The 15,236-nt window shown below is 33.0% G+C and overlaps 1 protein-coding gene across 1 annotated transcript in view; it reads left to right on the top strand.

Annotated features, from left to right (window-relative positions):
- The window catches only part of LOC115209061 (isocitrate dehydrogenase [NAD] subunit alpha, mitochondrial), a 33,368-nt gene extending 18,672 nt beyond the window's left edge, over positions 1-14,696 (top strand). The window contains exons 5-11 of the mRNA XM_029777136.2: positions 2,616-2,745; positions 4,254-4,387; positions 4,614-4,716; positions 5,032-5,096; positions 6,618-6,699; positions 7,780-7,932; positions 9,762-14,696. Coding sequence (XP_029632996.2) covers positions 2,616-2,745; positions 4,254-4,387; positions 4,614-4,716; positions 5,032-5,096; positions 6,618-6,699; positions 7,780-7,932; positions 9,762-9,833 — 739 coding nt within the window. The 3' untranslated portion in view covers positions 9,834-14,696. The remainder of the gene's footprint in view (positions 1-2,615; positions 2,746-4,253; positions 4,388-4,613; positions 4,717-5,031; positions 5,097-6,617; positions 6,700-7,779; positions 7,933-9,761) is intronic.
- The last annotated feature ends 540 nt before the right edge of the window (positions 14,697-15,236 follow it).

The raw sequence follows: 15,236 nt of genomic DNA, 5'->3' as shown, positions 1-15,236 counted from the left end.
GTCTGCCTATTTTGCTATCTATCTGTCTGTCTGTCTATCTAGCTACTTGTCTTTATCTGCCTGCCTGTCTATCTGTCTGTCTATCTGTTGCTTGGTTGATCAATCACTCAATCATAGGATGCTATTGCAATGATCTCTGCCCATTTAACACTCACCACATATCTTTTTTCTTATTAATTAGCTATCTTTGTATCTCATTGTTACAATGCTTCTTACAAGAAATTATACAATACTTGAGTATGTAATGGCTAAGTTTGCAATTAGTAAAGCTATTGGTTCAAATGTCATGGACAGTAACCTGTGCAGTTGTACTTCTGTGTTATTTCTAAACTATTTTGTTTCAATCAATCTGGATTGAAAACAGTTATCATTCCTATACACTTTCTTTTTCCTAGAAAAATACCTTATAAAAAATTGTATTGATAGCAACATAAAAGAATTAGGTGAACAGCCTGATTGTTCCTATAATTCTAGTACATATCTGATGAGATTTTTCTTCTAAAGAAGCATTCTAAAAATTTCCTTTTCTGTTTCAATTTCTCATTAACTTCTTAGAGGCATTTTCTTTTGAAGTTCTTTTTATCAAATACCAGTGGTAATTTTTCAGTCATCTTTCCGTCCCATTGTTTTGTTTTTTTATATTTTCACACCCGACCTAGTTCACACAAGTTTATAAATTTCCTGTATTTTCCTAAATTGTAGGAGCTAATGTTTTACTGATAGCATTTCTATTGTCATTGTTATCATTATTTGACATTCATTTTTCCATACTTGCTTTGGTCTGATAGAATTTCTTGAGGCAGATTTTCTATAGCCAGACGCTCCTCCTGTTACCAACCTTCACTTGTTTACAAATGAAGTAATATTTCCCCATGGTATGACATTTTTCACAGAAGACTGGAAATGAACAACCTTTCTTGTAAGATGGTGAAACTCATTTACAACCTTCATGTGACATCAAGACAAGGGTGCACAAATACACACACACATATATGCATATATATATATATATCATCATCATCGTTTAATGTCCGTTTTCCGCGCTAGCACGGGTTGGACGGTTTGACCGGGGTCTGGGAAGCCAGGGGCTGCACCAGGCTCCAGTCTGATCTAGCAGTGTTTCTACAGCTGGATGCCCTTCCTAACGCCAACCACTCCGCGAGTGTAGTGGGTGCTTTTTACGTGCCACCTGCACAGGTGCCAGGGGGGTCTGGCATCGGCCACGATCGGTTGGTGCTTTTAACGTGCCACCTTATATATATATATATATATATATATATAAGGGAAATTATAGGAGGAACACATCCAGGTAATCAATACAAATTCCAAAGCATAATTTAAAGCACACAAGGAAATAAATATACATATAAATTTATAAATCGGTGAACAAAATTACATGTAAAAGTCATGTGAAAACTATGCATCATGTATGTTGGGTTCAGGTACTGACAAAGTGATAAAAATTTGAGGTAAGGGCTTCCAAAAGGAACTGTTTGAATCAATTAACTCATCATTTCATTCAGTTAGTTGATGTATACATCTGCTGTAATTGACTTACCAGGTCTCATGAAGTTGTAGTGGATGACATCAGCACTGGACCACCAAACAGACACCATTAGCTTTTTTGGGGGGAATATTCTATTTTGCATTGTGTTTTGGCACTTTTGTCTCAATCCAACCACCATGCAGAATACTTGTTATTGTTGAAAGGAATCCATTTTTCATCATACATAAAAATATGATGCAAAAATGGTTCACTTTTATGCTGTGACAGCAAAGAACAGCAAGTTTCAAGATGACATGTCATTTGATTCCTGTTCAGTTCGTGTGGTACCGACTTGTCCAGCTTCTTTATCTTTCCAATTTGTTTCAGATAGTCCAGTACAGTTGGAATTGAAACATTAAACCTTACTGCTAACTCACGCATAGTTTAAGAGTAAAATCACCAGCCCGGAACTTCTCAAACCATCGATGTACAGTGCACTCATTCGCTACATCTTCACCAGACACCTCATTGACGTTTCGAGCTGTCTGGGATGAATTGGTTCCACAATGGCACACATATTCATAAACAACACAAATATTTTATCTATCCATGAGTTCACAAAAATTGATTTACAAGAGAAAACTCACAATATAATCAGACACCACGAATTGTATTTCGGAAAGTGATGATGTAACTCTTCAATGTTGTAAAACAAATAATTGTCAGGGTAAAACATTAGAGTCAACGACTGTCAAACTTGGTGCATAAGAAAATCGAACATTTCATTCTTAATGACCTGATATATATATATATATATATATATATATGCCATGGGTTTCCTTCAGCTTCTGTCTAGCAGTCCATTCACAAGTCTTGGTGACCCTAGGACTGTAGAAGAAGAAGACACTTGCCCAAGACAACATGGCCGGGAAGCAAGCTTCTTAACCACAGCCATGTCTGAAAATAGATTAAAACTAAAAATGTCTTGGACCTCTCCAGTTTTGAAGTAAAAAAATAGAGTTGATTAAATATATTCTTTTATTATTTTACTTGTTTCAGTCATTTTGACTGGCCATGCTGGTGTTTTTTTAAATTTTAATTTTTACCATTCTCAACATTTGTTTTGTAGAGCTTTCAGTTTGTATGCTAATGTTCGCCCATGTAAATCTATAGTTGGTTATGAAACACCCTATGAAGATGTTAACTTGGTCACAATTCGGGAGAACACTGAAGGAGAATACAGTGGAATTGAACATATTGTAAGTTCTCTTGTTTGTTTGTTTTATTTTTCTAGTTTTTTTGCTCTTTTGTTGAAATATTTCTTAACAAGAATACATATTAAATAAATAATATATATATCAGGATTAGGAAACTAATTATAAGTATATACATTTATATACATTCCATTTTGCTTAAAAATGTATCTCAGGAGATTCTTCCCTACCAGTATATTTCTACCCATTGTAAGTCTTTGACACTTTAAGTTGAACTTAATAACGCTTAATGACAGTCACAACTTTGGGTTGATTGATATTATTATAAATAACAACGGATGTTAAACGATAATGATGAACAACAATAATAATAATAAATTATGGAGATGTACTTGCATAGCAAGTGACTTGATCTGAGATTGTGTGCTGAAACAAGCGTGGAAGATGTTTGTAAGCCATTCAAAAACACACAAAAACCGTTAGTTTCACTTCAACATTTAAATTTAATTTGTGTCAAAATATTTTCGTCACTTTGAAACTGCGACCTGCTCACTGACAAAACAAAGATGCAGCAAGAAGTTTTGTCAGTGAACAGTTCATGGTTTCAAAGCGACGAAAATATTTTGTCAGAAATTAAATTTAAATGTTAAAGTGAAACTAACGGTTTTTGTGTGTTCTTAAATGGCTTACAAACATCAATAATAATAAAGAATTTATAGAAATAATAAAGAATTTATAGAAATAATAAAGAATTTATAGAAAAAATAAAGTAGTAGACAATGCTTACACGGGTTGGTTAGATTTCTGCAATATATCCTCTTGACATTTGTTTTAGTCCTGCGTCATCCTGATATGGTTAGCTTCCACTACGTCTTCCTATGTCTTTTGCAGGTCCCTTCCATTTGAATTGCTTGGACACTTTTTGTGCCCGTCTGTCATCCTCTGTATGCATCATATCCAGTTTTCAGTTTCATCTGCCAAGTGTTTTGTAAACAAATAATAGTGTGAATTTGTTCAACTAAACACTGTCTACTGTAAACCTTTGTTGTGTTTAGTCAAAAGATATGTTAATCATTTCTTTTGACCAACTTCTGTAGAGAAGAGGATATAATATCATTATTTCATCATCATCATTTAATGTCTGCTTTCCATGCTAGTATGGGTTGGACGATTTGACTGAGGACTGGCGAACCAGATGGCTGCACCAGGCTCCAATCTGATCTGGCAGAGTTTCTACAGCTGGATGCCCTTCCTAATGCCAACCACTCCGAGAGTGTAGTGGGTGCTTTTATGTGCCACTGGCATGAGGGCCAGTCTGGTGGTACTGGCAACGGCCACGCTGAGTTAATTCGACTACATTAACAGGTCTTATTTATCACCTTTTTGGAGGACAAAATGTGAAGATGGACCTGGCAGAATTCTTAGAAGAATGAAATAAAACACTTGGGATATTTAGTCTGGAACTTCTTGTTCTTCCACTTCACCATTAATAATAATACATTTGTAAATGTTTTTACTTTCTTATATACGTCAGCCATATTTTTGTTATTTAGATTGTGGATGGAGTTGTCCAAAGTATTAAACTCATCACAGAAGCAGCATCCCTTCGTGTCGCAGAGTATGCCTTTGAGTATGCTCGCAAAAACAGCAGAGCTACTGTTACTGCAGTTCACAAGGCTAATATCATGTAAGCTAAACACATTTTGTATTAAACACTAACATTTTGATAGATTTAGTCTTCATATAGAATTCGTTCAGTCTCATTTTATTATCCAAGCTTATGTACATTAAGCTGCCATTAAATGCTTGCTTAAAATTAGCTTGCTCAGTTGTATTCACATTTAATTACAGACGAAGAAATTCCTGTTAAAATGTTTTTCTCTCTGATAATTTTGAAATGTTTTTATTTGCAGGAAGATGTCTGATGGTTTGTTTCTCAGATGTTGTCGAGAAGTTGCCGAACGAAACAGAGACATCAAATTTAAAGAGTCATATTTAGATACTGTTTGTCTTAATGTAAGTTACATAACTTTTCTGGAGTGTTGCAAACATAATGGAATTGTTCCTATTGACTTCATTGTTATTCTAAACTGTTGCCATGTTTTAATTTTATAATTCATTTTTGCTACTAGAGTTTATCAGAAAAACATGAACAGCATAAATTCCCACTCCTTTCACTTATAAAATTTCAGGTCTTTTGTCTCAATATGAAACCAATAATTGATAGAAATGGTCTTTTTGTTCCTTTTATTAACTGTAAACTCTTCTTTTCTTAAATATATTTAATTCATTTTTAAGTGTAGAAACCACATTGATATTTTTCTCTTTCAGATGGTACAAGATCCTTCTCAATTTGATGTCTTGGTCATGCCAAACCTTTATGGTGACATCTTAAGGTAAGTTTCAAATTTTAAGACTTTCTTATTGTTTATAAAAACTTGGATTTTATTAAAAATATTTCTAATGAGTTCTCACTTCTCTTGTTATATATATTTTGTTTCCAAACCTAAGGTATGGAAAAATGTATATGGTTGTATTGGATCATCCCATAATGTGGTTTTTTTTTCAATTGCATGAACTAGAAGTCAGAGTGGGAGTGGGATAAACTACCTGCATCAACTTACTATAAAAGCAGGTAGTAATTAAAACTTATTCTTAGTGCAAGTTTTGAAGAGTGCAATTCAATTTTAACCGCTATTTTTCCAAAGCCATAATGGAAGTGACAAAGGAGCATATTCGGCACATTTTGTTTTATGAGTTCAATAAAGGCAACAATGCAAAGGAAAGTACGAGGAATACCAATGCAGTATACGACGATCAGACAATAAGCATAAGCCATTGTCAATGGTAGTTCCAGAAATTTTGAGCTAGAAACTACACCCTAGTTCTGGAAGATCTGTAGATCTTGATGAGGATGCCTTGAAAACCCTGGTGGAACAGAATCCTATCATATCTGAAAAGCTTGGATTTGGTCATTCAATCATTCATTGATGCCTACCTGCATGCCATCAGAAAAGTCAGCAAATTGGGTCAATGGGTTCCTCACAAACTTTCTAAGTCTAATTGTGCTCAGAAAGTAAATGTGTACTCTTCTTTGCTGTCATGTCTCACAAATGAACCAACAATTGTGAAATGATCAATAATCATCTTCATCATCATCTTTTAACATCTGTTTTTCATGCTGGCATGGGTTGGACGGTTTGACTGAGGTCTGGAGAGCCAGCGGCTGCACCAGGCTCCAATCTGATCCGGCAATGTTTCTACAGCTGGATGCCCTTCCTGACACCAACCACTCCAAGAGTGTAGTGGGTGTTTTTACATGCCACTGGCACAGGAGCCAGTCTGGTGGGTCTGGCATTGATCACATTCAGATGGTGCTTTTTACATGCTACTGGCACTGGAGCCCATCAGGTGGACTTGGCATCTACCATGTTCGGATGGTGCTTTTTATGTGCCACTGGCATGGGAGCCAGTCAAGGAGCAATAGCCACAGCTACGATATTGGCTTTACTTGAAAAAATCTTCCACTTGATGTAAAACAGTGGAACAATTTAAAGAACTATCATAGCTATTTATTATATCTGAAAGAAGTTGGATGTAATTATTGTTATATATCTAAAGAGTGTTAAATATAATCCATCATGGTCTTACATCTATTCGAAAGAAGCAAGTACTAAGTGATTTACACAGAATATCAGTGTTATGTCAACAACCAGAAGTGTAAAAGGTGCTGCCATATAATATTTTCTTAAAATGTTTCTGGATATATATGAATTTGCAGATCTGTCTAACCCATACTAATACTAGCAAAGCATGAAATGGTTAGCAGTAGGAAATAGAAAGAAAGCAACTATATTTATATAGTCTTTAATATGTAAACATTCATTCCTTGATTTACTGAATATTATTAATTGTAGTGATTTGTGTGCTGGCCTCATTGGTGGTTTGGGAGTTACTCCAAGTGGAAATATAGGAGAAGAGGGAGCCATATTTGAATCGGTAAGTTCTTTAAATGTATTTTCTCTCTATTCTTCTTTCAAAATAAGTTATTTTAAATATCTTTTATCTTTTACTTGTTTCAGTCATTTGACTGTAGCCATGCTAGGGCACTACCTTGAAAGGTTTTAGTCAAACAAATTGACCCCAGGACTTATTTTTTAAAGCCTGGTACTTATTCTATCAGTCTTTTGCTGGATTGCTAAGTTACAGGGATGTAAACACACCAACACTGGTTGTCAAGCGGTGGTGAAGGACAAACACACACACACATATATATACAATGGCTTCTTTCAGTTTCTATCTACCAGATCCACTCACAAGGCTTTGGTCAGCCTGGGGCTATAGTAGAAGACACTTGCCCAAGGTGCAATGCAGTGGGACTGAACTCAGAACCATGTGGTTGGGAAGCAAGCTTCTTACCACACAATGTTTGATTTTATTTATTTACTTTTTTTCTTTGTTTTGAAATAATAGATAAGTCATTTTCAGAATTGAACATAATTAAGGTAACTGAAAATGTGTAATTACTGGGTTGATCATCATGGATTTTTGTTAAAAAAATGAACTTACCAACCACATGGTTCCAGGTTCAGTCCCACTGTGTGGCAGTTTGGGCAGGTGTCTTTCACTATAGCCTTGGGCCAACCAAAGCCTTGTGAGTGGATTTGGTGGACGGAAACTGAAATAAGCCCGTCATATATATATATATATATATATACATACATACATACATACATGTTTGTGTGTCTGTGTTTTTCCCCCACCATCGCTTGACAACCGATGCTGGTGTGTTTACGTCCCCGTAACTTAGCGGTTTGGCAAAAGAGACCGATAGAACAAGTACTAGGCTTACAAAGAATAAGTCCTGGGGTTGATTTGTTTGACTAAAGGCAGTGCTCCAGCATGGCTGCAGTCAAATGACTGAAACAAATAAAAGAATTATTTTATCATTTTTATTGCCTGTAACATCATTGATTCATTAGATTCAATGAATGCAGTTTTTTTTTTCCTGAATTGTTTTTTACAAGTGTATAGAGTTTAATTATTGCCTTTAATGTAATAAACTTGATATTTTTTCAGGTACATGGCACAGCTCCCGATATTGCAGGTTTAGATATGGCTAATCCAACTGCACTCTTGCTTAGTGCTGTTATGATGCTACGTCACATGGGTCTCATGGATTTTGCTGCCAACATAGAAAATAGTGTATTATCTGTAATAAAGGAAGGCAAAGTAAGTACTTAGATAATTTGTTGACAGTTGCATACTGTATTTTCTGGCATACCACCCAATGTAGTATATAGTGTAAACATTCTAACATCATCACAATGTTTCCAAGTTGTACTGCATTTCACTGGAATTTTTGGCCCTCCAAAGTCATCTTGGTATATTAATCAATATAACCATTATTGGCTGTAAATTTTGGCCTAAACATTTCAACACATATACCAGAATATATAGCATATCTTTTAACTTTTATATTGCCCAAAAGTGGTAACTAGAGAATTTTTGTATTAAATTAAGAAATCTTGGTAAAAAAAAAAATTCACTTTTGGAGATATAATTTTACTTTTTTATTCTCTACCCACCACTCCAGTGATTTAGTCAGATATTGCATGCTTTCACCTTTAGTCTCTAAAATATTGCATCTTATTTTCCATCCTGAGTCAGTGAAAGAGCTCTGTATAGATGCTTGACTTGCTAAGAATTACAACCAAATCTTTCTGTTGTCTTAAAAAAAGAGAGAACACATTTGACATTGCAATCCTAGATATGTTATGTCTCAAAAAAAAATTGGGTAGTCATAGCTGGAACATGGTCAATTGTAGTTTCTCTTAACCAGTCAGACCTGGAGCTAAGCAAGAACAACCTAGGTTTACTAATGTTCTATGTGTATCTAATTTTGTGGTGTTCATTATCATTTCACTCCAGAATTGCTTAAACAGACATCAACTGATTCTGTTTGAATTTTGTTGTCTTAATGTTTCTTTCAATAAAACCAAAATCTGGAGTTGTATGGAAAAGCTTTATGAAAAGGTTTGGCTGATTGAATGGCTTATAATATTTAGGTCCTTCTCTGTACGCTCTGAGCTCTAATTTTATCAAAGTTGCCTGTGTTGTTCATTTCTCTGATGCGATTAAATATTTCTCCTCTTTTGCAATAACTGGTCCTGTGTACACTCTATAAAGTGGTTAGTGTTAGGAAGGGCATCCAGCCATAGAAACCAGGCCAAGAGAAACTAGAGAACTTGGTGTGGCCCCTGGCAAGCCACCCAACCCATGCCAGCATGGAAAACGGACATTCAATGTTGATTATGATATGGCTGGTAAAAAATGGGTATATATTTGATCAACACAAGTTGGATAGAAGTTCCAGAGTTTTAGATAATCAAATTCATGACATTTTAGTTCTAAGAGGAGTAACACACTGTATTAAACAAATTGTAGACATAGAAATAGTGTTAGAAAACATGGAATATGTCAGCAATATAGGCATGTGGCTTAGTGGTTAGGGTGTTGTACACATGATCATAAGGTTGTGGTTTCAATTCCTGTTCTGGGTGATATGTTGTTTTTCTTGAGCAAAACACTTCATTTCCTGCTGCTCCAGTCCACTTAGCTGGCGATAATGAGTAATCCTGTGATGGACCAATGTCCTGTCCAGTGGAGTGGAGATGTACACCTCAGAAACGAGGGAACCAGCCCTATGAGTCTATATGAGTTGGGAAGAGTCATAAGTTTGAGGAAGACTATTAGTCTGTTCATTTTTGAAGTTCCTAATTAACCATGCAAATTTAACAGGCTTCCTATCAATATAAGCTACTCGTAAAAGTTCATAGCAGTTTGTAGGAGCCAACATTATTTCTACAGTAAAACAACAATTTTTTAATCTAAACCTCTAATTCTTTATAAACCACATGTGTCTCTCTTTGTTTAAAATTATTATCAATAATTAGAGTATTTATATGCATTAGCTTTCATCAATACTATCAGTAACTTTGAATTTAATTTAAATTTATATTAAAAGCATTTTATTTATTTAAACATTTTATTTGTTGCAGTATCTCACCAAAGATCTTGGAGGAAATTCTAAATGTTCAGAATACACAAAGGAAATTTGCTCAAGGCTTTGACCAAGATTTTCTATTAGCAGTTTCCATGCTTAGTGTACCATGTAACTAATTTATGTATTTTTTTGTCTTGTGTTTAATACTACTGCTTTTGTTAAAAGAACCTGAAGACTGACAAATCTGTCTCTCCAAAATATCTTCCTTTCTTGTCATATATTCTAATTTACATCATTCCCATCCTCGTGCATTAAAATTCAAGAGAAACCAGTATCTTTTTGGTAAAGCATTACTCCTTTTTATATAAGCTAAGATAGCGTTCCTTCACAGAGAGATGGGATTTCTGTACATTTTGTACCTAACTAATTAAGCCATGCTTTTCATTCTCTAACATATATTTTAGTTTCTTAAAAGTAGAGAACCAAAGGGAAATGTTTTCTGCTCTGCTGTTTGTATATATGAGGTGCATTCCAGAAGCTTTGAGACTTTTTCAGGAAAGACATTAATTTCAAAGAAATACAAAACTCTCATCTCCTTCAAAGTAGGATCCTGTAATTTTAATGCACATGTTGTAGCGCTCCAGCTACTTTGTTAAAGGTCCCATAGAAGTCCTGAAAGTGAAGGTGTCTAGGACCCATGTCACAGAATCCATCTTCTCAGTGTCTTCAACATGACTATCCCTGAGGTTCTCTTTCTGCTTGGGGAACAACCAAAAGTTACAGGGAACAAGGTTTGGACTGTAGGGAGGCTGAGGGGCAGTTTTGATGCCCATCTTTGTCAATTAGTTGATTACCAGGATGGAGTTGTGACAAGCAATGTTTAGTAGGGTGTGATCAAAGTGATGTTGCAACTGTCTCCATAAACCTTAAATAAAAAAAAATTTGGCAGGTCAGCTTATTAGATGTATAGTAATTACAGTAATTTATGACAGTTATAACTGTATCTCCTGAAAAAAGTCTAAAAACTTCTGGAATGGCCTGTGTATCCTGCACGTGTAACATATACAAATATATATATATATATATATATAAAAGCAAGCCTAAAATGTTTCTATTACTGTGATTTGCCAGTTCATGAAGATCCTTTGAAAGCAAATTATGACAAGCATTGATGTTACTGTAGTTTTTGTTTTTTGTTGTTTTTTTCTCTCCATTGAAACTAGAATCTCATTTTGAGTGTATAAGTTATACTTATCCATACATTGTTACAACCAACTTTTGCCAAACTTAAAACCAAATAGAAACAAGAATATTATTTATCCATTTTGATGCATTTTACATGTATGTTTGTATATACTTGGTAACTCTGTATAACATATATCACTATGTGCAGCTGGCATTAGGCAGATGTAGTTGAATTTAATTGAGAAAATAAACAGCTTAATCAGATACACCCGGTATTTATTTACATATAAGCTTTGAAAGAATATCTTGTCTATTAAAGATCTAATAAAGGAGACTCTTTCACTAATCAGCTGCTCATATATTATCTTTTCATTTGCTTACCTTCATACATCACTTCATATAATTTATATACTACATATATATACACTACATACATTTTCTTATTCAGGATTCAGTGTGGGGTGGTCATATCAGGAGCATAATATATATTGTTACTTTTTTGTTGTTGTTGCAAGTAGTAGAGCTTGTTGCTATTCATTCAGAACTTGAAGGCAGCGAGCAGGCAGGATTGTTACTGCACTGGACAAAGTGTTCTTTGTTCTGAGTTCAGATTCCGCTGAGGTCGACTTTGCTTTTCATCCTTTTTGGGTTGATGAAATAAGTATCAGTTGTGCCTATTGTAGAAAGAATTTATTCAGAACCTGGAAATCTGTTACTGTGACTACTCATCAAAATATACAGTGAGTAACAGGATGGTATAACTGTAAGTTCTGTATAAATATATATATATATATGTATGTGTATGCTAAAATGCCTTATTCTTAAAAGTTTGCTATTTCAGCCTTTACTTGTTATATAAGGAACTTCAGAGTTTTAATGTGCTAAATTGTTGTTCAGGGTTTTTTTTTTTTTTTTAAACTTACTGATTTCAATGATTAGGTGTCATTGAGTATAGTTCGTATTCTTAACTGTCTGTCATCTGCTGAAGTTGTTGCCATGAAACTTTACAATACCATGGAATTTTGAACCTGACAGTATTGCACTGATTTTACTGGAGGTTTAGTGAGAACAACAATATTGTAATGATGTCGTTGTTGTTATTGGAAGCACCTGCATTGTATGTTTATGTGTGTATGTATACATGCACACACACATACATATATATTTATATACGGAGTCTGCCAAAAACAAAAAAAAAAACAACATATGCACACTTTCAGGAAAGGAAAAATCTGTACAAATATTCGAATCCAGTGTTATTGCAATTTATTCAGTGTTATCACAATTTGATAAAACATTGAAAGAGGGATCTATATTTATAAAGGTACTTATAGAAGTTGAATATTCATACAGATGTTTTTCCTTTGCTGAAGTGTGTATACATTCATTTGGAGAACTCTGCACACACACACGTTTTGATTTTCATATTAAGATACTTCTATTTATTACTTGACACAATTACATCCACCCAAATGTCCTGATTATATACTTCCAAAATAAATTAATTTTCATATTTGTTTTTTATACCAAGTTTGTTAAAATTTGAAACTATATAAAACATTCATTTATGTGTACTGTTTTTATACTCTTGTGTAGAAATGTGTTCATTTAGCAAGAATGTATATTATACCTGTATGTCTACTTGTGAATAATCCTCAATTTATTATTGACCAAACTTACAAATATGTTTTGTTTTTCTTTTATTTCTTTTCTGCCTGTATGTTGGAAGTCTCATTTCATATTTGGGTTCTTGTCTAAAAGATGAACACCCAATTCTGAAAACCATTATTTCCGTACTAATATTTACAACATTCACTTAAGTTACACAATAAGCTCTCACAACAAATACCTGTCTCAAAACACCCTTCAACTTGTATTTATATAGTTGTGATACTCTGGCATATTTCTCTATGGTTGTGGATCGGTAACTAGACATCTACTTTTCTCAGTTTCTTAATTTAATGTTTTTTCTTTCTGTTTTTGCAGAAGAAAAAAATTTTTTTTTTTTTGGACCCTTTAATTTTTATACTCTATACTCTGCCAGTTAAAGATTTGATGTCACAAGAAACCATATCCAAATGTATCTTGAGAGCTTCTGATATATCTTACATTTGTTGAGTATTTTGCTTTCACTAACCATTTGAGCAAGAAACTTAAAGCAATTGGAAAGAAGTCAAATTTAATTAACATTATAACACACATGTCCCATTAGTAAAGCAGCATTTTAAACCACTAATTAATGTGGAATGCTGCCTTACTTGTGAGAACACCCATAAATAGTGTATATGTGTACAGATTTTGTATGTAATTTGTATATTGCAGAAGAAAAATTAGGTTTTTGAATATTTCAGTTAATTTGACTCACTTCCCTGTTCTAAGTATTTTATTTCATTACCTTCTCCACCACCCTCTTATATATAATCTCTTCTCAAAGAAAAAGAGAGATAGAAAATGGCTTTCTTAAGGTTTGCTTTCTACCTCATATTAGTTTTAATGTTGACAAGTGATATTGCAGGTATACTGAAACATTACTGTTTTCAGGAATTGTTTTAGTTTATTATTATTATTATTATTATTATTATTATTATTATTATTATTATTATTTCATGTTTAATGTATCTGTTTGCTTTGACAGCTATGGCTTTTTCTTTATTTTTGTTAATAATTACTGCACAAGTGGGTAGGTTACTACCTGATATAACTGGTGTGCAGTTATTATAAATTTTATATTTTATTTTTTATACTACTTTTTGTGGATATATTTGAGTTGGATATTTTAGTTTTTTTTGTTTTTCTTTTTAATGACTTGTTTTGATAATATTAGATGAAAAAAAATCAGTTAGAGAAAAAAGGCTTAGATGTAACAAAAATATTTTTATACAAATGTTTGTTTCAACTAATCTTGAATCATTTGACTTGAAATTCTATTAAGGTAATTCAAGAAATTGAGATCACATGTAATAAGTTTTTTCCTTCTTCTTCATTAAACAATAGTAAATTACTCCTTGCACATTGTTTAACATGGTGCTGCATTTGTAAGTAACAAGAACCAAAACTTTAGTTGTTATCTTATTTCATCTTACCATTTGACAATGACTTTCTACAAAAAATATTACATTTTTATTATCTATTTATATAATATTGTTTTTTTTATATTATAATTGTTTCTGTTTATACAATATTACACAACATATTTGTATAGATTCTTATTCCAAAGATATTTATCTCTAAATTAATTTTTTCATATCTAGAGTTCTGTTTGTCATATACTCAAGACTGATTCCATTTTTGGTAAACATAACCTCTAAGTTCTTGACTTGGTACTATAGAACTGAAGTAAAAAATAAAATTTTATGTTTGTATGGTATTTTAATTTTGTAGCTCTGTATTATCTAGTAGGGGTTTTGAATATGTAACTGGTTTAGTTGTAAATAATTTAATTTTTATTAGGAGAATATTGCTATCTAATGACATCACTGTTACAAAAAGACCTAATTTTTATATTCATTTCCCAACTGAAATATATGAAATCAACTTAAAAAAAATTTCTTAAAAACCACCCCAGTTACTGATACAAGAAGCAACAGTTGTTTGTAGTCTTCAACAAAAATGTACCACTTTTAACAAGATTAATAGAATAAAACAAATTATTTTCAAAAATTTCATATCCAACAACAGATATCTTAGAAATTTTCTTTTTCCTTTTTTTGTGAATTAACCAACCAACTGAAATCATTTCTAGTTGTATTACATAAAATATCTATTTTCTCTTTTTATAAATAAATATATATTTCATTTTGCAGTTTACTTTCTTAGGAAAGCTTTTCTTAGCTTGAAACATTAAAATATTTTACTGTAGCTTACTTCAGAAATAATTTGGATATCTTTAATTCTGTAACTTTATTCATTAGTATGTAGGATTTGTTCTTAAGAATATCAGATTATCTATCATAATCATTGTATAAATGATTGTGGCATGAAGATAAAGCTAAGATGACCAATTCATCTTTTTAAATATAGACGATAGTTGATACAGTGTGAGGGCAATCACTATTTCTCTACAGTTAAATATTTACTGATTTCAACACTGATTTTGCCTTCATATACAAGATGAGGTGTTTATCATATTTGCTTTATTTGCTTCTCTAATGTTGTGTAAACATTGACAGAACTCAACTAGTAATCTCATTAGGTCTACTGAGTTTATCAATCTCAGTCTGAGTTGAAGCAATGTATATTGTGAAAAAGCTACATAGAATGGACAACCAAAACAAGACTTATTGTGAGAATCAAAATGCACCTTGATCTGTGGTTGAGTCTTTCATTCATTATCTAAATCTTAACC

The sequence above is a fragment of the Octopus sinensis genome, linkage group LG3 (genome assembly GCF_006345805.1).
Source record: "Octopus sinensis linkage group LG3, ASM634580v1, whole genome shotgun sequence".
Taxonomy (NCBI): domain Eukaryota; kingdom Metazoa; phylum Mollusca; class Cephalopoda; order Octopoda; family Octopodidae; genus Octopus; species Octopus sinensis.
This window is presented reverse-complemented; position numbering and strand designations above follow the sequence as displayed.